This window comes from Falco punctatus, assembly GCF_963210335.1.
Source record: "Falco punctatus genome assembly, chromosome: 1".
NCBI classification, from domain to species: Eukaryota; Metazoa; Chordata; class Aves; order Falconiformes; family Falconidae; genus Falco; species Falco punctatus.
In genome coordinates, this window is record NC_137580.1 from 126,000,272 (window position 1) to 126,025,947 (window position 25,676).

The 25,676-nt window shown below is 52.7% G+C and overlaps 2 protein-coding genes across 3 annotated transcripts in view; one reads left to right on the top strand and one right to left on the bottom strand.

Annotated features, from left to right (window-relative positions):
* Positions 1-25,676, bottom strand: part of SLC39A11 (solute carrier family 39 member 11) — a 98,470-nt gene that overhangs the window by 26,428 nt on the left and 46,366 nt on the right. For both annotated transcript variants that reach the window (XM_080387029.1, XM_080387030.1), the window contains exon 6: positions 18,550-18,720. In XM_080387029.1, the coding sequence (XP_080243155.1) occupies positions 18,550-18,720 (171 nt within the window). The remainder of the gene's footprint in view (positions 1-18,549; positions 18,721-25,676) is intronic.
* Positions 1-25,676, top strand: part of SSTR2 (somatostatin receptor 2) — a 99,093-nt gene that overhangs the window by 11,727 nt on the left and 61,690 nt on the right. The window lies entirely within an intron of this gene.

Here is a 25,676-nt window from a genome sequence, read left to right on the forward strand (position 1 = left end):
GAAGGAAACCCAAACTCTACAAGAAAATTCCCACCTTACAGATTATTTTAGATTACAGTGAATCCCATAATTTTAGATTACAGTTCTTCCCATAAACCCCAAAGAAAACCAGCCAAGAAGCCCTCCCAGGAGGGCGGTGGGTGCAGACCTGTGATCCACCACTGCTTCTTCCATGCAGCTCCTCAGGGATAACTGCTCCATCCTTCCCTGCTCCCCTCCTGCCCCTTCTCAAACTTTTCCTACACTCCCACCACTGGCACAGCTCTTTTGTCCCTCCCGGAAAAAAAAAATAAAAAATCTGACTTTCAGGAAGCATCAAACCACTGGTACTTCTTTTCCTTTGCTCAAAATGCCTTTTTTTTTTTTCCCAGCCTTTCTGGTTCCACTCCCCTCCAAGCAAGGCAGAGGGGTAGGGGGGACATCAAAGAACAAAAGCAAACCTGTCTGTGTAGCTGGCTGGGTTTTACTGCCTTCAAAGAAGGCAATTACCTGCTCCAGCTGCTGGAAACCATGCGAGAGGACAGTGGGGACTATTCAGATGAACATTCAAACAGGTTGAAAATGTCACTGAGAGTGTTTACCTGTGTACTGGAGGATAAGGTCTCAGAAGAAGAGGACTGTGTCTGTGTTTGTGGTCTTCTGAATTTCCAGTTGCCTTGGAAACACACCATAAAAAGCAGCACTAACTCGGATAATCACGGCATTTGCATCCTCAAACCCAGGCTGAGCATGGCGAACTGAAACACTCGACAACCCCTCAGAGCCCTGATCCTTGTGCCAAAGCTCAGAGAAAACGATGGCAGCAACCAACCCTTTGTACAAGGTTATGGGGTAAGGAGGTTCCAAATTATCCCTAAAACACCACGAGTGGATGATAACTCATCTAGTGAGACAGCCAGAGGAACTGAGGCACACGCCAGAGCAGGGCTCACTCGCTCATGCAAAGTGCTCACACTGCCCCAGCAGCACCCACCCGAGCACTCGCGGCACGAGCAGAGCTGTGAGGACTGCGAGGGGGAAGGTCTCCGCTCCGCGGGCACTGCGGCAAACCTCGGGAGGCAGATCTTTCCAAAGGCCTTTAACGGCTGTGCTGGGTACGGCTGCGAGGGTGTAATGAAGCTCCACGCAAACGGGTCTGGCACTGCTCTTCCGAACGATCTCTTCTTAAGCGAGACTTGCTCGGAGAGCAAGAATCAAAGGACAAAAGTGCTCTTTTGTGTGAATAGCAGAAATGGCTTTGACAGAGGGGGAAAACCACAACAATTTCCTCACTGCACAGCGGATCTCATGCAATAAGAAACTCGGCAGCACAATTAATGAAAGCACAGATCACATACACATGGAAACAAATTATGGGAAATTAAAATCAACAGATGGTGTGTAGTGAACTGCTTATTTGGAGAGGGAGAAGCAGCCGATGGTGGAAGCTGCAGCATGGTGGAGATGCTCACCAGCGCGAAGGGGAGGAGGTGCCCCAGCAGCCTCCAGCTATGGCCTTGGCCAGGTCCCCACCTCCCAGGAGAGGAGATAAGAGCTGGGGCAGGTTGAGTGTGACCACGAATCGGCCAACAGGCTGCTGAGCCCAGAGCACCCCACGGGGACGCACAGCCAAGCCAGCCTGGGGTCACACATGGTCCAGGAACAGCAGGGACCCCTGCACATCCCACAGCCCCTGCTGATGCCTGGGAAGGCTCTCATGACAGACAGTAGATACTGTGCGATGTACTCAGCCCGTTGCTGTGATTTGTTTCAAATATTTCATTTAGAAAAGCCTGCCAAGTTCACACAATAACTCTGCCACTTCAATAACACACGTTCAGCCTCTTTCAAAGAAGATGTCAAACCGCAGAATGACTCTGCTTTGCAGGTAACCAAGCAGACACACAGAGATTTTTCACGGAAAACAAACAAAAAGCTTGCTGCCAATTTACCCACACCCAAAGCTCACAGCCAGTGCTCAGCCTTCTGGTTGCAGTCCCTCTCTCGGGCATTCTGCACATACTCAAATTATAAATAGCCCAAGCAGCTTCTTCAGGTGGGCAAAGACACAAAAAGAGAAAGGTTAATGTTTCTAAGTCAAGCACGTCCAGATGCACAGCACTGCAGGCTCTGCAAACGGATGACTGGGACATCAGGCCACTGAAGACGGGGATGGCAGAGCAGATCTCATTACGCACTGAAGGCTCGGACATCAGCTTGAAAAATACACAGCCCTGTGTGATTCCTGGTTCTTGGCACCATCGCCCGCAAAGGGGCAGGGAGGAGCACAGTCCCGGGCATCCCTGAACCACCGGAGGATTTACCACAGGCCACCGTGCGGAGGGAAAGGCAAAACCCCCGCAGCTTAGCATGTGAAAGAAGGTGGAAGGCAGGCGCACATGTCCCATGGGAAACCCTTCCATCTCAGAGGGGTTTTCCAGGGATTTCAGTGGCCAAGGCAGTTGTCAGCCCCACTTGCAACCAGCGGCAGAGCTGGAAGAGCCAAAGGCTCCGCACAGCCCAGTGAGCCAGAGAGCTGGCATGGTGACAGCGCCAGGCTGGGTGTTAATTCGGCATCTCCCTGCAGTGTTGCAGAACAAAGCAAGAAAAACTACGACCAATTTCAGCCACTGTCAAGAAAATGCTTCTATTTAACCTAAACAAAGGGATTTTGCCTCTCTTGGGCTTCCTTGGCTTTACAATTCAAGACACTTTATCCTGATAAGGCATTACCCAGGGATCAGACTAATCCTACGCTAACTTAAGGATCAGCTACAAACCTTTAAGTCAACAGTGCTCGTTGCAAAGGCATGTTTTCCTCCCTGCTTGTTTTCCAAAAAAAAAAAAAAAAAAAGCTTCAAAACCTCTAGACGGAAAAGCGATAAAGTGCTGGAAGGTCACTACAGAGACTCCTGTTGTTAATGCCAGACGGCTCTGGGATGCGTTACGGTAGCCTGCTGATGGCAGCGGCGAGGAAAAAAGCATGATATCTCTAAGTCTCCTTCCATACTACATCTGATACGCAGATCTGATCTAAACCAGGGTGTCTTCATAGCACCATGGACCGTCCACCAGCTCCAAAGCCAAGGGAAATCCATTTTCCCTGCCCTGGGAGCTCATGTCATCTCTGGGGCCAAGCGCTGCCATCCTCCTCCGCTCTCCCTTAGCTTCTGGCTGTTGCTGAGGACAGGATCAGCTCCCTCCTCCGCAGCCTCTGAGGGCACGTTCGGAGCAACATGGATGGGAGCCATGGGCACAGCAGGAGAGGACCACGCAGGAGCGAGGACAGCATGCAGGTCTAGTAGGACCATTGCTCTGAGCCCAGAAAGCGTTTCCATTTCAGGTAAGACAACCAGCAAAAAATTAGAAAAGGAAAAGCCAAGAGGGAACACCGCAGCAAGGAGGAGTCGGTGCAAAGGGAAGGACCGTGCGAAGGGGAGCAGAGCAAAGCTAGATGAGCACCCAGTCACGTCAAGGCACCACAGGCAGGCAGAAGGTGATGGCACGGTACGACACGACAGCCACAGCACCGAGCAGGGCAGCTGAGGAGAGATGAAAAGCTGGCAAGGAGGACGTCAACCAAGGAAGCAAAGTGACGGCCATGCTGCTCCCAGAGCACCTCTGACACCTTCACGCTTGGCCTGAGGTCCCCAGCACTCAGCCACCAGCATTCAAGCACCAGCAAGCAGAGGGGGCTCGATACATGCAGCATGCTGTCACAGCTCTGGTTTTATTTTCACTTTAATTTCACTTCGGTGCCCCATCAGCAGAGCTGCAAAACAGCACAAGATGTTCTGTCTCATTGAGCCAGGAAGACAGTGACAATGTTCCCATCTGCTCTAATCCACAGGAGCACATGAATTGGCTGGGATGGGCTTTGGGATGAGCCCAGCACTGATCCATATCCTCCTCTGCGACATGGAGAGCCTCACGCCGGGATGTTCCTGGAGAGGCCAAAGCTGAGGGGACCACGTGGGTTCCCGAGATGGGCTACAGGAGGGTGTCTTGCCTTTGGACTACCCCAAACAAAAAGTGCCCAGTGCTGCACTTCCCAGGGAACCCTTCTTGGCAGGGATGAGAGGAAGGTTTGCTCTGGCAGGAGCAAGGTGCCCACAGCAGAAGTGGGATGGTCCTGGGGCACCTGGATGCAGCTCTGGGCTGCCAGTTCCTAACCAACCCTGATACCAAAGACCTGGACAAGGAAAACTTAGAAAATACAAAAAGAACTTTAAAAAGGAGAAATCTACTGAAGAGGTGCTTCTACTTTGAAAGCAGAAGGCTCAGTCGCTAACAGAGACGGCTCCAGGCAGCCCAGGCTCGCTGCTCAGGCAGGCAGTGATGGTCTGTGTGTGTCTGATCAAAGGGGATGAAACCCTGAACTACACCGAAGTTGGGAAACTAAGAGAGATCGAAATCACCCGAGAAGCTGCTTTGCCTTCCCTGGTCTGAAATCTGCTTTTGGCCACCTTCCCTGATCTGAAATCGCCTTCTGCCAGCGCCCGCAGCACTGAACATTGTTTCATGGCTTTTGCGTTCTCCAATATCTGCTTTCCAAGAAGCACCACGGGCTCCAGCCCTGCCCGGAGCGGCCAGCCACGCCGAGCGCCCGCTTCCACGCTCACAGAGGGGGGCTCGTCCCCCAGCGCCTCCAGCTGCAAATGCCACACCAGCCTTAAGTTCAATGGATCAACTTGAAAGCGGAATGGCTGATCCCATCCCATCAAACCTCTCCCTTATCACCCACCACCCGAGTCCCCGAGAGCTCGGCAAGCTGAAAGAACCTGGTGAAATTAAGCAGGCTGCAATTTTAAATCCTATTCAAGGCAGCTTATGCAGCCAGGCTGGGATCACAGCCCTTCGCCGCCTGCTCTCCATCTCAATCAGCAGCCAGAAACCCCCCCTGCAAAGCCAGAGTCCGGGTTCACGGGGCTCGCCGAGATCCTGCCCTCCTCAGCTCCGGTTTCGAGCATGAAATGAGCTTCACAGCCACTGTGGGAAGCCACTCGTAATCCTTGGGAGACGGCCTGTTCACAAAACCAACTGAAAATAAAAGCCCTTCAGATTCCCTAGAAATCCAAACCAGTAAATAGCAAGCATCGCTCACAGGGCCTTGATAAATTATAGCAGCAAGTAAATTAACCCCAGTTATTATGTTACTGTTATATGACATAAAGAGCAAGAAAATAGGCAGGGGATGGAGAACAATATCCTACAGGAATGTCAAAAAAACAGAATCCACTAAACAAAATTCACTTTTCTCTGCAAATCAGTTTGTCATTGCACAGACAGGATTTCAGGAATAAAGCAAATGACGTCATAGCATCCCAGAGCTTGTGCCTTTCTGGGATCACGGCTGTAACACGTGTCTGTTTTGCAGGCAGCAATGCCACTCGCCTGCTCCCTGCTCGGTCTCGTCTCCCATACGAACGCGGCAGCGGGCAGAGCGTGCGGGGATGCCGCAGGCAGACCTGACAGCCTGCTCCTGTGGAACAGCATCAGAGGTGTTAGGGTTTTGGTTTCCCCCCTTCTCCTGATGCACAAAAGCAGGTTAGGATGGCAGTGACAGGGGAACACAGACCGGCTCGTTACCTGTTAGCTTATCCCACGCCTCCTGCTTTCCGAGAGGATGCACTTGGCAGGGTGCCAGCAGCACAGCCCACCCATCACCCACCCATGGGTGTCTTTGCTTAAAATTACCCTTGCAGGAAACTCCTCTGGGGATGCAGCGTGGCCCTCCCAGACAGGCAGGGGAGGAGGAGGAGGATCCGCGGCGATGATAAAAACAAGCAGCAATTCACAGATCCTGCCGTCTGAGTAGAGGCAAAATCTTGGAGGGAGAGCAGAGATGAGAGGAAAAGCAGGGTTCGTAAGAACTTCTACCTACAGCACACACACCGCAGCTCTGCCTGCCGGGGACATCAGGTTTCTGGGCAGATACGGAGAGCATGGCTCAGCAGAGGTTTGCACCTGCAGAGCTTTGAAAGAAATGGAAAGAATTACGGATTTAACAGCAGTAAGTGTCTTTCTTTGCGACCAAAGGAGAGTCTGTAATGCTGAGAAAACCCTTTGCATGAGCTGACTCAAACCTGATGCCACACAGGACCGTGGGCACCAACACAGATGCCAGGCCAGAGACAGGCTGGCAGGGTTAGCTGCAAAAGCATCCTCTGCTTAAAGGAAGGGAACGCCGCTGGGCTGCCCGAGGGCTGCCCGAGCCCGCCTCGCCAGTAACGCCAGGTATCGCAACAGCCGCACGTACCTTCGGGCTTTGCACCCGCTGACCCATGCTCTGCCTGCAAGGCTGGGGCCGCGTGTCCCCCACCGGCACCTCGAGCCTGGCAGCAGCGTCAGCAGAGCCGGGAGCGACATTATCTCCTCCTGCGAGGATTTACAAAGCTAATTCTCCTGGGTCAGCAAACGAACATGCTTCCTTTAGGAAGGTACTACAGATGCCAAGATGACATCAATTATTCATCCTGCTCTTTGAAGAACTGTTAAATTCCTAGCGGGAAATTAATCTTGCTATAATGAGGTTTGTATTTCTATGAGAGTTTAAGCATGCCCCTGTTGCCACTATTCAAACTCCTAAGTATTTTCCCCCAAGACTGAATTCCAGTTCCCTCTAGGTAACATCATTTTGCCATTACTGCACAAGAAAGCGCGGAGAATACCAGATTTCAGTGATTTTCGTGTTTCTAGCTATCCACCATTACAAGACCAGCCAGCAGGAGGCTAATGTCATTTTAGAAAGACCTTTTTTCCTTTTTGAACTTAACCAAGCCAGAAAGCAGCGGATCTCACTTTGCAACAAAAACCCTACTGCTGCTCCCGAGGTGGCCTTGCTTAGCTGTCACCCGCACGCACGCGGCAGCACATCCCACCAGCCCCAGTCCCAGTACGAGGCGTTTCCCCCAGAGCCCCGGCTGCCCTAGGACCAGAGGTCCTGGCACGGTGCTGCGAGTGCTCTTACTCTTGACAGCTGCTCTCCGCATCACATTTCTCTTCCACATCCATAACCACAGGCTCTTCCAAGCGAGAGCACCCAGATCTCCGGCACGACTTCCCCGTACGTAGCTGCCTGGCTGGATTTCCACCTCCCCGTGCAGTGCAGGAACCCTGGGACACCATTCACCTGCTTCAGCCCACGTGGCTGCTCCTCGGGGTGCCAGCAGCACCCTCCCTGCTTCCCAGGACTCCCAGCAAAAGGCACCAGCACAAGAGCGTGGTGATGCTAACCCCCTTCCCCCCCCCCCTCCCCCAGGAAAGCCCACAGCCCCAGCTCCCCAGCCCCAATTCCCTCAAGGGCTGTAAGGAGAAATGTGCCTTTTACAGACCCACATGAATTGCCCCGCTAGCACGTTAAGGTTCTCCATCCTCACGCTAGGAACTGCTGCCGCCTGTGCACGCACGTACAACACACCTACATCTTCTGGTTAAACGCTCACGGCACCCACCACGGCTGCCGTGCTCCTTAGGGAAACCAAAGCAAGCCGCAGTTCATTGTGAGAGATCGCTGCTCCTTGGAGTTGGGCTCTGATTCAGCTCACCCAGGCGGGACGTGGCTCGCCGGGCTCAGGCAGGGTTGCCACGGCAGGAGATAACCCTGGAGAGGTCCTTGTCCTCTAAGCGTGTACGTGAAGCGGGTGCGGGGAGCAGCAGCAGATGGTGGTGTGGGCAGAGCAAAGGCGCGGGAGTCCCTCGAGTGTTACATTGTCATGAATTATTATTAAAGAGTGGGAGCGTGCTTGACCTGAAGGGAGCCCTTCAGCCACATGTATAAGCTGTCCGTAGAGGTCCCAAGGCCAGCAGGAGTGGTGACAAAGTGACATTGGCCAAGCAGGATTTCAACTTGGTTTATGCCTTCCCTGCAGCCCTGCACTAGCAGCCAGCTAACAGGGCCACATCACTCCTAATTATTACCTTAACCAAAAATCCTTTCATCAGAACACAAAGATAAAATTTAAATGATTAATTTGCAGTTTATAGCGGCACGTATTATTATTTGTGGTATGAATTATTCACTTGTCCCCTCTCTTCCCCAGGCTCCTGACAAACAAGAGCCTTTGTCTGAGGAACGTACGGTGGGATGGGGAAGTGGCCCGGTCCCCTTTCCCCGGCAGATCCGCATGCCGCAGCCCACGCAGCACTTGCATCCTGACCCCACCAACAGACAGTGACAGGACAGAGAAAACAGAACCCAAGGCACCAGCTGGATTAATCTGCTCAGACAAAGCAGTCCCGGGCAATCATTATCCTCACCACTATTTGCAACCACGGGCAGATGCAGGCAGCGAGCAGGCAGAGCTGCGAAGCCCCACGGATCCCACCCAGCAGAGCCACACCGCACTGCCCCTCCAACATGCCGGCTGTGAAAAAAGCAATAGCAGAAATAAACCCATTTTGGTGCTATTTTACACTGTGACACCCCAGAGGAAGGAAACAAATACAACATGAGAGCGTGGCTGGGCTCATGGGGAAGCGAGCTGCCAGCTCGCACAGCCAGTACGATGGGAAGCCCTGCAGTGCCTGCTCGGGTAATTCCGTGTTCGTTGGGGGGGACAAAAAGGTGTGTGGGGGCAACACTTGATAAAGGTTTGTGGGGACGGCAGCAGCTGGGGCATACAGCAAAGCCGGGTGGTTTGAAAACAGACAAAAATTGCCTTTCTGGGTAGGGAACTGCAGGCAAGCCACCACAGGCCTGCTGCAGCATCGCACATTTGCTCGGCTCCTCTCTCCTGCTCCAGGGACAGCTCTACAAACAACCCAGGAGCTTCCTCATTAGAGGCATTAATAAAGCACCAATTCAGCAGCGGCTGAGGGCCATGATGTGCATACACTAAGCTGAAAGAAGGTGAAACACGTCAAAAGCTTCTGACGTGCCCAGACAGCTCAACTCCACCGCTTTGATTTTGAAAGATAAAAACTAATGGCACGGCTTTGCCCCCAAGTTTTCCAGGGATTCACAGACAGGTCCCATCAAGGTTATGCAAGAGATGATGAAAAACAGCAGACGATGACAGGGTCAAGCCAGCCATCACCTGGAAAAGCAAACAGTCGAAATCCCCAGCTTGCCAGTGCTTAACAGCAAATGGACACAAAGAAAGCCAAACCACACTGCTGCGTGCGACGCCACGGAGTTAAAATGCCATTAAAGGGGGACTTTAACCCCCAAGGGGTACCAACTGCCTTACCCGGTGGGGTCCCAGGCGGTTCCACAGGAGCTTTGTCTGAAAAAAGCCTCCAGAACTGGGCACTCACACCAGTGAACCCACCTGTGTGCTACCAGCCGAGCTGGAAGGGTTTGCAACAAGGAAGGGACCAGAAGCCTGAGGTGCTTAGAGCAAACCTGGTAGGATGTGACATAAGGTGACTCTGAGCATCTCATGGCAACAGATATGGGTGGAAAAAACAGCCCAAGAGAAGCCCATGGCCTTGTTTGAGGGTTTGTGCCCATCAAACAAGGTGAAACTTGAGCAGCATGAGGCAATTCCCCTAACGCCACCTCCCGGCTCACCCCGCGGGAGCCAGACCACCTACATCCCCCCCCCACCCCGCTCTTCTCCCCTTTTCACTCAAGCACAACGACATGGAGCAAATGGTCCTTTAAATCCATCCAGCTGCAACTGCTTCGCAGGAGCTGAAGAGGCAGCATGCGGCCACCACTTACACCGGAGGTACCTGACGTTAAAGAATAACTGCCCAGCATCCCAAAGCTCCTTCCTCATGGAAATGCTTCTCTGGAAGAAGAAAATTCTTTCCCAAATTAACAAACCTGAACCACCCTAAAAGCAGGAACTGACCCGTGCTGGGAACAGGCTCTCCCTGACCCCACACAACCTGAATCCATCACAGGTATTTAATGTTTCATTTCTAGCACACAAATGATTTCTCAGGCCACTGCTCAGCGATGTTTAATGCAACAGACCTGCAAGATCTGATGGGGATAAGAAAGAAAAGGAGCTTTCACATGCATATTTCAGTGGACTTTCACTCCAGCTGGTGAAAATCCTGTGTTTAATTGGCTTTTGTCACCTCCGTGGCTGTAAGCGCTTACAAAACACTGATCACCAGATCAAAACGATACCGCAGAGATAAATGTACATTATCAGTTCTCTGCTGGCTTTCCAGGTGTCTGCCTACAAATTAGTTTTTGAAATACGAGCTGCTGTCAGTGGGGCATTAGAGACCCCGTGACTCTCACCCCCCTGCCCACACTCACCCCCCCTTTAATGGTGCCAGCGTGATGGGCTGTGACACCTCCAGGCTGCAGAGGAAAACTTCCCAACCATGCCCACGTAATACATGAAATTACATTTACATCAGGCTGTTATTTACGCACAGTTTCCCAAGGCACCCCGGACCCGAAGCCTCAGCCTCTGTTTGCCCAGGAGGGGCACAGGGAAGTCCAGAGGGAGCTGAGCTGGTGGCCACAGAGCCGAGAGCAGCCCAGAGCCAGGGCCAGGGTCCTTCCCAGCCCCAGCAGTGACACAGCCCTGCTCTGCAGAGGGGCACCCACATCTTGGGTGCACGCAGAGGACATGGAAACAGCAATGCACAGCATGCACAGGCAGCCAGGAGAGCCCTGTTGTGCCCACAGGATTTCTTTTTAGCCTCCCCCTTTACAGGACCAGGTTTTTGCAGATGATAACTTTCTCTGCTGAGCAGAGGAGCGGGGCAGAGCCATCCCGCAGCCACTGAGAGCATCACCCGCAGGTAGGGCTGCCACCCGCATCCTTCACCCAGTGCCTGCACCTCACCCCACCACCCCCCGCTCTTTACATCCCCTCACACAGCAGCTTAATGACTTTGAGCAAGTCGTTTCAACCCATCGAGGTGCTTAATAGATGAAAATGTCAAAATACGTGCTGATGAGGCGACAATTAATGGGAGATTTAATGAAAGGTTAAAGCAACCTTTCCCGGAGCAGGCGCGTGCGTGTGGCCATGCTGCTCCTAATCCCACATGAGTCACCGCCGCGCCAAACACTCCGGTTAGAGCCGAGCACCCAGCTCGGTCTTTGTGGGCTACATCTGATCTGACCTTTCTATGATGACCTTGCGGGGCCATCACATCACAGCACCACTGTCAACAACAGCCACTCATCCCTGACACATCCACGCCCAAAGGGTCCCTCCAGAAATCAAATCTGAGACGCGATGGGCAGCAGCCTCGGAAAGCCGCATCCCAGGCTGGTTTTACTCCCCGGAGCAGAAAGCGCTGTGAAAAATTCATGATTGTTCAAACAGTGCATCTCTCCATCCTTCTGAGCTGCAAGCGCAGGCTGAGCCGGTCCCAGGGCTAGTGCTCTCCTCTGCTCCCCTTGACCCTCCACAGCACTTGAACTCCATCAAATTGCTGCACAACACGCCCACTGCACACGCAGACATCCTCCCTTACCCACAGCTTCCTTCTCACTTGCTCGTCTGAAATGCAAGCTGCAGGGAAATCTTTTCCTCCTTTTTCTTACTAAAAATAACGCCTTTCAGTAGAACCCAAAAATGATCCAAGAGCACCCAAGACTAACCGTTAATAGCAATGCAACCAGGAGAAGTGACAGTGGAAGGAGGTCTGCTGTAATTTCAGAAAGAAGCATCACACAGATGAGACACAGATTAATCGGCACAGCTAAATGGCTCCCACTCTCATGCTCTGCTGAACCCCAGTGGGTACCGAATGCATATTAAAGTCAACAATTGTAAAATAGTCTCAATTTTAATAGGCTAACAAAAAAAACCCATCATTCAAAATGAATGTTACCAACCTTTAATGGATTTCTGAGAATATTCATATAAATAATAATTTTTCTTTATAACTCAGATGCAATAGCACACTCATTGCTCCAGCCTTCTCTTGGGAGGCAGAGTGCATGGGAGCGCTTGTCCCAGGAGAATGAATCCAATCAATTTTTGCTAATGACAAAGCAGCCAGCCTGGAAATCACCCTCTCCCAAGGAACACCAATCTGACAGCACAGTATGCAACCTCTGCGCTGCTGCAGCCATCCACAAACCCCTCTCCCCACACCCTCCCCTTCAGCAGCAGGCAATCTGTTTGTATCCTCGAATTCACCATCATCTGAGGACCAGCTCCACCACAGAAAACACCAGCTCTGGTTTGGGTCTGACGGACAAGCTCTGTCTGAACCTTGCTGACAGCTTAAGGTTTAAAAAGCTACAGCCTTCAGCATCCCACCTCGCTGGCAGAGCATGTTGAACCTGGACTGTCAAACCACTTCCACGCATGCAGGATGCTCACCTGGGAGGCGACAAACCACAGGGAGGTACAAACCTCACTGTGAAGCTCCCTCCTCACCGGTGGGAAGATACTTTTTTGTTTTGGACACGTCTCCACCAGCTGACAATCAAGCAGCACATTGCACACCAGCATCGCACCCCTACAGCCCTCAATGCAGACAGAGACCACTTGGCTAAGGAGTGATGGATGGGACTAAATCACCGTCCACCACTGGAGATGTCCACAACAGGGGACTGGGCCAAGGAATGACAACGTTGGGGTCCCCACCAGCTTCCTCCACCTGCAGCTAGTGGCATCCCAGCTGGTGGAGCAGAGTGGCAGCAGCTCAGGGGTTCAGCTCCCGTTTGCAGAGCAAGCTGCTAGCACAAAAACACCTCTCAGCCAACAACCAGCACCAAAACCCACTGCCTGCTCCTGTCCCACAGACAACCATAAAGCAGGACACACATAAAAGGACATTGAAACTGGTTAAAGCTGCAAGAAGCCGTAAAGAAAAGCAAGTGTCCAGGCAGCTCCCGTATGTAAGTGGGCAGTTTGCACTCCTGGGGCTGTCCCCAGCCAAATCCCACTGTGCGGAGGGCAGCAGGCAGGTCTCACGCTATCTGGTCCAAGGGCACTCAGCTGAACCATCCTCCTGCCCAGGCAAAGCTGCAAACAAGCGTGTTTCAAATCAATTTGACATTTACCTTCCTTCGGTGCAGACTTCCCTTGTACCACCGTTTCCTTGGGATAAAGCAAAGCGGCAGCAGCACTTGCTTTACCTTCCTTAGGGACGGAGAGGTGCACAGAGCTGCCACAGGGATGGGCAGGAGGTGCCTGGCTTAAATCAGTCACCAATGTGAGGGACTGCCACCATAAGTAAAGGACGCAGCTGTGCCTTGATGCCAGCCCCGTGACAAGGACACCAGCACAGTGCCAGCACTGTAAATCCCTACCCTCTCCCCTGCACCGGCCCCAGGCTATACCTTCCCCCAGGCATCGTCCCACCCCCACTCCAAGCATTGGCCAGACCCTGACCTACAAGTTTTGGGGCTAAACCTCTCCCTCTTTGGCATGCAGAGAAGAAAGGTCCCCGAGAACACTGCTGCACGCCAAAGCACGGTGCCGGTGCCAAACCGTGGTGCAGCTGGGTGCCTCTTGCTGCCATCTCCAAGCGCAGTCCCAAGGGGGATGAACTGCAACACTGTCACCTGTGGGTAAAGGGACCTCCCCCTCGACAAAGTGCAGCTTCCCAGGAGACTCATTCGTCCTTCCCATAGATGTCATCCTCTAAAAATTTCTGCATTCAAAATTTTTTCCCTCCTGCCTGTAGCAATCCCCCCCCTCATCCCTCCCTCCTCCCTGCAGCACCTTCACCACCAAGGGTGAAACTGTTCCGTATTTAGCTCACACACTTTGTCCTGCTCCTTGCTTTGTTCCTTCTCATTAAAAAAATATGTATTCTAGCTTATTAATGGGTTTCTGGAAATGGGAACCGGACAGAAAGCCTCAGGTGGAGCCATGTGAGATCTGGGGGGCAAGCAGGGGACATCAGTGCCACCTCACACCATGACCTGGCGGCTCTATGCACAGCACGGCGCCGCTGCCACGTCCCATTTGCTCCCTCCCAGACACCTCCGCTTAATGGTGACACTTGAGGCAGAAACATGGCAGAAATAGAATCAGGGAGCAAACACAGAGCGATAGGACTGAATACAGAAAAGCAGGATATTTTCTTGCAGGAAGGAACGGGCTGGAGCAGAGAACAATTCCAGCTCTGCTGGCAGCTCCTGGGGATGGGCTTGCAGCGTGTCCCGGGGTCTGGGGCTGCCCCGCTCTGCCCACCACATAGCCAAGAAAAACGAAAATTCAGGTTTCCTTGGCAACGTTAGGGTGGCTAGAAGCATCACCTCATGCCTGCCAGCAACCGCCCCGGCATCAGCCCCGCTGCCTTCCCCAGGAGCAAGCGGCAGCAGAGGAGGGTGCGCCGGCAGGGATGCTCCTCGGGGTGATGGAGGGATGGGGCACCACGGTCCCTGCAGCGAGTGGGATCCCAGCCAGGTGCCTGCCATCAGCTGAGCGGATTTTGTGGCAGAGAAACGTGCATTTCACAACTGCCAGAGGAAAGAAAGGCAGGCAGGGCTTCCCACAACCCGACAGAGGAAACATCTGCATCCTTCCCTATCCTGCACACAAGCGTGTCCACTGCCACGTACGGACACTCACCGGGAATGGACAGACTCAGGCTCTGGTTAAGCCACCAAGGGTCCCAGGCAGGCGCAGACCCCTGTGAGCACGGTGACTCCAGGGAGACCCCTGGGGCGTGCAGATGGTTGCAGAACATGGCCTTGGACCTGTCCTCCATCTCACCTAGAGCAGCGTGAACGCTGGGGGTTCCTGCAGCACCTCTCTGCTGGAGGACTCCCCCCGATCTCACGCAGCAGGGACATCCCCACAGCTCAGCTCAGAGTGAAGCAGAGCCCTCCAGGACCACCCCTCCCAGGAAGCTGGTAGCAGAACCCCAGCCCCACAAGCTCCATCCTACCGGGCTCTCCTCCTCCCTTCTAAACGAGCACAAAGAGAAAGGCGGTTCAACTCACACCTCGGTAATTGTTATTTGTGATACACCAGTAACATTTTAATTAATCTGAAGTCTTCAGCGTAACAGCCACCCAAGGTACAAAGATAAACCAGAATAAACAGGGCTTGATTAAATACATAATTAATGTTCCACTAAACCCAGCATATATGAATATTAATTAGCAGGAATACTCCACAGTTTGGCATCTCCTGTCATTATCAATTTATCCTTTGCATTGCCATTCACAGCTTTGGAACAAATTACCAAACCTTTTGCTTGCCGGCAGAGCCCACTATATACAAACTGAATGCAAGAGACTGGTCTTTATATTCAATTCTATCACCTGCACATCGACCGGCTTCCAGCGTATTTGCCCGAAACCAAAGATAGATGCATTGCCAAGACTGAAACATGTTCATCCCTAAATGGGGCTCAAAGTAAATAAAACCATTCACTGGCGACTCTAAGAGCCCGTGCCACACCAGTGGGGGAGGAGAAGAGGGACAGACCCCAGTCCTTGCAAGGGTTTTACCCACTGGATGGAGGGACTTGGTAAAGTTTGGGCTCAGATGTGAAACACCGCACGTTTCAGAGGAGCAAGCCCATCTCCAGCCCGTCAGAGGCACTTGGGCAGCGCAGAGGCGCAGCAAGATGAGCACGAACAGGAGCAGTTCCCCCCCTGCAGCTGCACCCTCCTTGCTGCAGCAACCCGAGCACTGCACTCCCCACCGAGGGATGTGAAGTTTTATGAAGCGTTATGGAGACAAGGCGAGGACACAAAACCCTTGGGAACTACCTGGACAACCTCTGATGGCTCCACACAAGTGCGCTGGGCTCGCAAGGAAGCAGAGCGAGCAGCAGATGCAGCACCAGAGCCGCGGACTTCCATCAAAGCGAGCAGTTTTGCAAGCCCAGGGGCCCAGTGAGCCGGCTACCCGCTCCTGGCAGCTGTGCTGAGGCACTGAGCATCCCAAACTTCTCGGCTCAGCACCTCCCTCCTCCTCCCCCGGCACAGGCACTGCCACCCCGCATGCTAAACCGAGGTGTCATTACGCCGCAGGAGCCTGCACTAATTACAGTGTCAGCCTTTCTGCTGGCGGGGATGATAATTGAGGTAGAGCATTACAGTGTTTCCAAACCCTGCGCCGCAGGCAGGGGCCGCAGCAGATCGGAGAAATGCCGCTGGCGCTGCTGGGATCTGCTGGGAAAGCAAAAGACCTTTGGCAAAAGCTAAGCTGAGCCCCGTCCCGCTGCCCACCGAGAGCTGGACCAGCATCTGCCTCACGCAGGAAAGACCAGAGACCCTGGTAATGCACACAGCAGGCCACCAGCTCGCGGTTTAATCATAACCTGAATCATTTATTAGGGCGAAATCGGTGCTGGCACCCTGCCATCTCAGGCAGGGCTCGGGGCTGCACGATGGAAGACGCGGGCTCAAGTCCAGCCTCCACGACATGAAACCTCTGGATTTGGGCAAATCCCGGCTGAACGGAGGACGGTGGTGCTGGGCTTTGCCATCAGTGAGCGGCCCCACCGAGCACAAACAGCCACTGCCACCCACCCAGCCCCACAACAGCGCTGTGAAGCTGCTGGAAAGGCACATGCCGATGGGAAAAGAGCAGGAGGGGGACTTTGGGGACAGGGCTTGGTAGGGACAGAGCCCCACCCTGACCCAGAGACCCCCACTGAGCTGAGCCAAGCCTCCGGAGAGGGGCTGAGCAGCAGAACCATCTGCAGGCCACCGCTCCCCCACACCTCTCTGGATATTAAGCTTTAATATTGTGACCTTTAAGATGCAAGAGAGAATTTCTGAGCCTCTGTACCTGTCCAAGGGTGGCTTTGTGCTCTGGCAGAAGCAATGAAAGGTTAGACTGGTGTCCCTGCGGGAGCCAGGGCCATGCTGCCATTAACCTATTGCTACAGGTGATGCTTTGTTCACTCCTCTACAAAACCTCCTTTTTTGCTGGTGACAGAGAGGAATCCCCGGCTGACACAGCCTGCGGCAGCCGATGCACATGCCACCCAGCCCTTCACCCCAGCTCCCTGACACTTTGTTTGAAGGATGAAATCCAATTACAGTTCGCTCAGTGCAAACGCTTCCCCTTTTTCTGCGTGTGTGGCTAATTTAAAGCTCCTACTTGCCTTGTCTGCCAGGCATCTGCCTCCCCCAGCAATACAAGGAGCTGAACTAAGGCATCCGAGTTATCTATCTAGAACCAAAAAAAAAAAAAAAAAAAAAAAAAAAAAAAAAGGGGGGGGGGGATGAAAAGAGGAAAATTATTTTGCTGTTGCTGACCAAGACTAGAGCTAATGTACAGAAACAGCCCGTGTTGGCGATGCACAGGCACATCACACACAAAAGGTGCAGTGAAATATTAACTCACACACACTCTCAGGGTAACAAAAGCCTGGCTGACTGGGTGCCCCAGGCTGTAGGAGCAGGAGCACCCAAGGGTGCTGGGAACTGATGACTGGCTGGAAGGAAGCGATTACTGCCCAGAGAAAGCAAGTTGCAGCCAGGCTGGCACAGCCCAGCTCCAACACCGAGGCAACCCACTCATTCGCTTCGTTTTTTTCCTGCCATTTAACCCTGGAGTGCCCTTGGAGGGGGAGAAATAGAGAATCTATGATTACAGACCCGTAACGGAGCTTCTCACCTGGGAAGCCCAGCCAGCGATGGCATTTAAGACGGATGCCCTGGCCTCGGATGAAAGTCGCTCTCAGAACAGACAAGCAGACACGACCCCACGAGGCAGCTGCCCCCTCCCCAGCTCTGACGGTTACAGCCAGCCCTGAGCTGCTGCAGCTCTCCTGGCTGACAATAGCCACCTCCTTGCCAACAAGCCACGCGTTCACCCCAGCTCGGAAAACACGGCTCTTCCAAAGGCACTCATCGTTTTTCCCCACATTTACAGATCCAAGTTATGTAGAAAAGTGTTTTCCTATTCCACCTGAACCCAAACTACAACCTGAAACGGGCAGAGACTGAGCGGAGAAGGGGGAAAGAAAAGGGGAGAGGAAGGAGAAGAGGAGGAGGAGGGAGGGGAGAGGAAACCAGGAACGCAAGCATTGGGAAAGGTTGCCTTCTGTTTTTTACTTTCAACATCACCAAGAACTGCAAAGCAGCTGAGTGTCCTCAGCTGTTACAAATTTATCTCAGGGTTTGTTTTCTTTTATCACCTCTTTTTCCACAGTGTCAAAGCCCAGCCCCTGGCAGGACGCAGCCCTCTAAGACTCAGGGCTCTGCAATTTTCCATCTGATGGCAAACTCCATCCCTCAAATAAGAAAACCCCAACCGTATGTATTCCCGCAGAGAAGCAGCACTTTAAAACGCATCTCTTGCTGGTACAGAGATCAGAATAGAAACTAAAAGAGACCAGAATTTGTTGTCTTTACAGTGTCGTCTTTCTCAATGTACTCTCAGATTTACAATTTTCGCCCACGACAGGCTGGCAGTAGTGAGCGAGGCTGCCGATGTTCAAGCCTGAGCCTACAGGCTCCCCCCAAGCCCCCTCCCCGTAAGGAGTTTTGCTGCCAAGACCTTGCACGGTTCAGCCCTACCAAGACAGCAAGATTCGATGGGACAGATCTTGCCAAAAGGCAACCGGGCACCCACTTGGCGAGTGCCACCTGCGAGCAGCAAGAAAAAGAAGGGCGAGAAGGCAGCAGCCCTGTACGAGCCTCCTGGGATGGCAGCGACCCCGGGAAGCGGCTGCCCATGAGCAGAGAGGGACGGACAGATGGACAGGACTTACCTGGGATGTTGTGGATGGTTATAGCGAGGATCATCAGCATAATCCGCCTCCAGCTGCTGCTGCCGGCCGACGGGGCCCCGTCCCTGGCCACGGGGAACGCTGGGGGGCCGTCTGGCAGGCTGGCCCCCGCACCCTTCCTCCTCTGGTAGGGCTCCCCGTTCTCACCTTTGTCTGGGGGTACAGAAAAACAGCTGGGTCAGCCAAGGGGGTGACAGACAGACAACTGGGCATCTCCTGCCTCCCCTCCCAGAAGGAAAAAGCAGAGAGAAGGAATAACGCTGACCAAAGAAGGGCTGAAGGTGTGTGCATCGCCCACTTCATTTCAGGTCAGGGTAGGGCATTTCCCCCCATGCAGACTGCAGCGCCCACGGGCCAGGGAGACCCTGAGGCAAAGCAGAAGTTCACCCTCCGCCGCCTCCTCCTCCGGGGACCTGCTCCTGGCTCCACACAGTGCCCCAGCATCTTCCCTGGGCTCACACCTGCCTGCAAAGTCTCAATCTGGGGGGGCCAAGCTCTGGCACCGGCTGCTGACGAGGATGATGAGGACAGAGCTGCCAGGCAGCAGCCACAGGGACCTGTGGTGAGACTGTCCCCCCCCACCAACCCCAAACCTGGCAGGTCTGCACTCCCGTTGCCTTTGCTGATGAAGGAAAAACCCTGCAACGCTTCATTCTGATTTCACCCCAGTCACCAAACGAGTGCTGTATTTAGCGACTGTTCCGCTACCAAAAGATTTGCCACTGCCATTTGCAGATACGTCACTGGATAACCCCAGGCTCTCCTCTGCTCCCAGCAGGACCATTACTACCGGCTCTATTTCAACCGGTTATTTAAAACCACACCACTAAAACCCAAGCCCCGTTGAGAGCTGCGACGGGTGGAACAAGCACCAGGGAGCACCGCAATAAAGCCAACACGCACCGAGCCCTTCACTGTTCACCTTCAACATGAAAAGGTGAAAAGAAGCCAAGAAACAAGGAGCACAAATTCCTCAACATCACACAGCAACAGCTACGGCTTCATATTAAAGCTCTGACATTTAGACAATATAATTATCTCCCCCTGGATTTACGTAATTCTCTCTCCTGTCCCTTGACCCACCCACTCCCAGATTTTTTTCGCAGACAGTGTAAGAAGCCATCTGAAACTGTTTTGATGGAATGCCAGTTGCTTCCCCTGCTGTTTGGCGGCAGGACGATGCCGACTGTCACGCCGCACATTGCACAGTGTGTGTTCTCAGCACCAGTTAAGAGCCTCGGCATAAGGGGGCTCATGCAAACTGACACAGGAGGTCACCTTGGGAAAGCAGGCGTGTCAGCACCACTTCACACCTTGCCATCTGTAACACAAAGACGGAGACGTAAAGGCATCCCAAAATGGCCCTCAACACCTCAGAACACAAACCCAAGGATTTCAAGTATTTTGATACCAAAAAAACAGATCAAAGATGAAAACCCCACTTGACGGCAGTGGGACGAGGCAGAGCTCTGGTGGATTCCCTCCTGCTGCCCCCCATGCTACAGGAGCATCCCTGGGCGGCATCGCCAGGGCTGCAACCATGACACCGGCAACTCTCGTGCCTTCCCCCAGAAGGCCACCACCGCTGCCACGCCGTCAACAGAGCAAGATGCTGCGCAGATAATTATTTTTGTTAGCTGTAAGGAGCCAGACACTTTCTGTCCCCAAATCCCAGCCCAGTCAATAACACGCAGTAACATTTGATGGCAGAGCTGCACTCCAGCCTGCGGGGACAAAGACAAATATTTATTTTTTTGAAGCAATAACAAGAACAGCCAGATCCAGCAGGGTGGCTCATCCAATTCACTGCAGGAACGCTGGCGCAGCAGACCCCTGGCAAAGGGGCAGCCAAGGCTAAAGCCACTTACAGATGAAATTCCCTCCTTCTGCCAGACCACTGGATTACTTTAATTGCTTGGCACATGTCCCCCTGGCCCCAAAAATAGCGTTATCCTCAGCTGACCCTGTCCTGGCCACAGACCCATGGACCAGCAGCCCCATCACTGCAGCATGACGAGCGCAGCGCTGCCCGAGCTGCCTGCACAAAAACCAGGGTGATGCGAGGATGCAGAGAGGTGCAGGAATCCCCCTCTGGTGTCAAGAGCTTTCCAGGGTGGAGAAAAAACAGTTTACATGACATTTAGAGATGTGCACTTACATTCAAGTGACAAAACACCAGCATTTCTCCATTTATAGAAAGCAACAAGTGTTCAATAAAAGCACAAGCGACCATGACACCGTGACAGCCTGGGCAACGCAGGCTCTCGAGGCAGTTTTGCAAAGTACAAATGCAGGATGAATGCTGAAAGCGGAGGTCTCGGTGGCTGCTGGGGAACCTTTGCGTTTTGCAGACCTCAGGTATCTGCTGGGGGAATGCAGGGAAAACACAGAATGTGGTATCAGTGACTTAGTTTTAGTTAAATCAGGCCCCCAAAGCTGCCTGCTGACAGCGCAGTAGCACCTCCACCTCGTCTCTCACAGCACCAGCTACAAACAGCGTTACTGACACCAGACAGGCCACTCCATCGCCGGCAATTTTCTTCTACTTCTTTTTTTTTTTTTTTTTTTTTCCTTTTGCTCATCTCATGGTGTGGCCTGGTCCAGTCCACCCTTCGCATTTCTGACTTGAAGACTGTGCCTAAAACCAAACCCAGCTGTTCACTCATGTGCCGTCCGAGACAATGCCAGCCTGGGTCCAATGCATCTTCCTCTGCAATCTTAGATCTTCCCTTACCTCTTTCTCACCCACCCCAGCTCTACCGCTGACCAGGCTCAGGCTGGAGCCTGCCTCCACCTTCCCCGGCTTTATCCAGCCTCTTCAGGCGCAGCACAGCAGTAGCAAAATGCCAAGTCAAGGAGCCATCCATCACCCCACATCACTGCTCTGGCCACGTCCTTGCCCACGTCACCCTCACCTTCTCTGGGATAAACTAAATAATGAGTAACCAGGGTTTTACTTTATCAGGGAAGTTCTGACCGTTACAGTACGGCTGATGCCCACGTGCTGCCAGGCAGAGGATGGGCGCAGGAGGCAGGACCACCTCGCCCAGCGCCAGGCAGCAAACCCACAGCAGAGCCATGACGGAAACCCCAGATGTCAGTTATTCTCCCCATGGTTTAGGCAGAATGAGCCATAAAAATCAAAACCTCCCAAGCTGCTTTTCACTTGGCACTTTGCAGAACTGATAAACCAAATGTCATCAGCATTTCCAAAAATCTAGCTTTCCGGTTCTGAACAAAACAACCCTGCCTCGGCATCTGCTCTGCTTGCGAAAGGACGTTAATTTGCTCCCCTGCTATCACACTCCCATCTCCCTTTTGGCTGTTTCCCATGCACCATTACCTGGGGAATCACAGCTCTCCCCGGACTGGCGGCAGGGAAGGGACTGCCCGCAGTGGCACCATGCCCAGGACTGCTCGCTCTCCCCTTGGGACGCGCACGGAATCCCCAGGAAGAGCAGAGCCACCTCCTGCTCCAGCCTGACCCAGCTGTCCAAACCCGCCCTGGCAATCGGGCTGCACTCACGCACGGGAACTCCCAGTGCTTCGAGCTGTGGGTTTGTCGGGCTTTTCATTGCCTTACTCCAGTCGTACTTTCTCCTTATTTCCCTTACTCCTGGATTTGATGGGTTCACCGTACAGCTGCGCTGTCCCCCAGGACTCCTGCCGCAAGGCAGAGCAAGGCTTTTGCTGGCGTTTAAACATCAAAGCGAAGCCTTTCCAGGCTTTGATTTCAGCTCCCCCGCCTCCCATCTGCGGGTGAATTTTCACGGAGAAGCAGCATGCTTTGCTAAGTGCCTGGCCGCAGCCACAGGGAAAGACCCGGCGAGGGGCAGCAAGCACCACAGAGGGACCCAGCTGCACCTCGGGGCTGCCCGCAGCCGCAGGCACAGATGCCCGAGAGCACCCAACATGGGCAGCAGCGCTCCCCCCGCACACCCCGCTCCGCTCGCAGGCACTCGGCTTCCCCAGCTCCGCGAAGGATCTGCGCAAGGGATGCAACAGCCGGCGTTCATCTGCTCGAGTGGCGTAACTGGGGAAGCTTCAGCTATCCCCGTTCTGCTGGGAATTCCCACAGTGCTCCGGCAGCGCTCCCTCCCCATTATCAAATTACCAGAAAAGATCCATTTCACAGCTCTCACGAATGCCCAGACCAGCTCTGTTGCTTAATACGAACCCACCATCTCCTAGAGTACCACTTCTATTAGATAACTTTTTAATTTGTTATTTTATTTTACTTACAAGTAGTCTTCTTGCTACTGTTGAAAAAACCTTTAATGAAAATCAGACTTTTTGCAAGCATATTTGAAGCAGATCCAAGGACAGCAGTGACAAGGGACAGGGGGGTGCCACGGTACCCACAGGGGCAAGGAGCTCTGTTCCTGCCAGCAGCAAATGGGGGAAATCTGTGGGAAATAAACAGAATAGATGCAGCTTTTCTAGGACAAGTTCCTATTGTGGTTTGGATGGACAATTTTAACACAGAATTGCCTCTCACACAAATTATCGGTGCATTAGCAGAGGATAAAGGCACCAACACCAAAGCCAGGGAGACAACCCCAGTGTCATTTTCCCGGTAGTGTCACATATAACAGTGAGACTACAAACCACAGACGGGTCAAGCGATGTGCTTTACTTCCAATTGCTGTTGGAAAAGATAAATAATAATAATAATAAAAAAAGATAATTGCAGTGGAGCAATGATACCAGCTCACAGCGTCGGACACAGCCCAGGAAGGGATTTGTGTGGCTGTCACACAAAAAGCAGCACCCAGAGTGCTCCCAGCTTGAAACACTGCATCTTGCGCAGGCTAAGGGGAACAAAACAATAATTACAGCTAAACAGAGACTTGGCTGGAAATCAGGAAAGCCTCAATAGCAAATTGGCATAGTGATAAGAGCAGAACAAGGGGTGGTTTTAAAAGAATAGCTGACACAATCAGACAAGGGTACTCACAAGAGCGTTGCCAAGACAATTATTTGGCAAATAATTATCTGCGCCACATACATTATTTTAAATCTTGTTCACAAAAAAGTCCTCTATATATTCTACTCTATTTATCATTATTGAATTTCTTAGTAAAGCTGCAGGGCAAAGATTCTGCCAAAAGTTTAATTACATATGTGCAGCCTGCTGCATTTTTCATATCCTCTGCAGCCAGCACTGGAAAAAGATAAATGGCTTTGAGTATGGCTTAAATTGCTGGTGAAATATAAAAACCAACTGGCTTCTTATCAGCACGTGAAATGGCTTTTTATTTTTTATTATTTCTTAATGAAAACTGTTTGCATTAGCCGTGACCTCAGCTTTATTGCACTCGCAAGCAGTACATAAACAGACGAATACGCTATTTACTCTGTGCTCAAAAAACCCTCCTTACTGCATTACTTTAGCTCCTGAATTCAAACCAGTCTATGGAGCTCTTTATCTTTTCACATCTGCTTTAGAGCCCTTGTCCTCCTCTCCAATTAGGCCTGGCTTTGGCCCTGCCTCTCTCCTCCTACAGCTCTCGCACGCTTGACGTTAACATGCTCAGCCAGGCTGGGGCTGTTCAAATCCCCGTCGGCAAAGCCTCTGCGAGGAGCCCGTGCAACCCCTCTGAGGTGGCCCGAGACCCATTTCAGTCTCAATGCAGCTGCAAACCTCCCCCTCCAGCCCAGCCCCACAGCACCAGGGGGGCCCAGCACGGTGGGGGGACACAAGCTGGGGGACAGGAGTACAAGGGGGGCTGGAGGGACCTAGTACCCCCAACGAAGGTGTGCCCTCCCTGGCAGCATCCTGGTGTCTCCGCGCTGGAGCGAACACACTCATGGGAATCTGGAGCTTCCCTTGGCTGAAAATGCTGGAAGGAAAATCACTTACAGCTCCAAAATCCCCCTCCATCTTTTCCCCATTGATTATCCCATCAAACTCTTGCAGTGTGACTCTGTCTCACCAAGAAGGGACCTGGAGCTGCCAGCGGCCAAGGGAGGGATCTCGGCTCTCACATCAGCCCAAGTCCCACACTGGGGGCTCCAGGTCTCTTCCTTCAGCTTAAACTTGCAAGGGATGAATCAGCACCCTCATTTATACAAATTTGTCCGCTCCCATCTCTAAAGTGTGGGAGAAGGGGAGACAGCACCAAGCACAGATGCGCAATAGACTTATTAAAAAATACGATTAACTGCCACTAGCCAGCTCTTGCAAAAATTGTTTGCTGATGATGCGCACGGGAACAAGGCAAAGGAAGAAAAGCATCACGCTCCTATTCTGAAAGCCTCCACCCAGCAATGTCTCTCTCTGAATCTCTCATCTGTTTCCATGATACCCGTTATGACGGCACCCGCGGGCGGCAGCCCTAAGCGCAGGTAACAGCAAAGCTCCAGGAGGGAGCAGGAGAGCAGCAGCCGCATGTGAGGCCAGCAGCCAGCCCAGCTCCAGCCAAATCCCTCTCGGCTCCGCCGAGCCCCTCACCGCACGCTCATTAGTGCCAGCACCTGCTTGTTTGCAGCTGGAAATCTGTATTAGGCATTCTAGCTGCTCCATCAAAACCAGGAGAGCTGGGGAAGCTTGGGCTGACCCTTTGTCTGGGGGTGGAGTAGGAAAGAAGGAACAATTTGCAAAAGAAAATGATCACAAGCAGTTGACATCCCTTCCCGAGGTACAGAAAATAATTGCACATTAAATTCTCTCCCCTAATGGCTGAGATAAATCAAAATCACTTTGAAAATTTCTAAGATTCCCAAAGGCTTGATAGTCAATCCAAGTCCCTTACAGAAATGCTCGCCCGTTAATAGCATCGCGCTTGCAGTACATCTCCCACTCTGCAAATCCAAGCCCTCTCCCCGCTCCACTTGTCTCCATAAACTCTCGATGCTCCATTAACTTTAAGCAGATGTGACCAATGCTCTGTGGCAGCTGGGCTTCGTCCCCGTGGCCCACGGGTCCCATCACCGCTCCCGCTCTGCAAAATCCACCCTGGACTCCACTCGTGCTGTAACAAAGGCATCGCTGGAGCCAGACAGGAAAAGCATCTCCATGGGTCCGCAGAGACCCCGGGCAGGGGGAGGACCACCCCTGAGAGAAGCATCCCTCCTTCACCTGAAGGCTACAGAAGGCAGCTGGTACT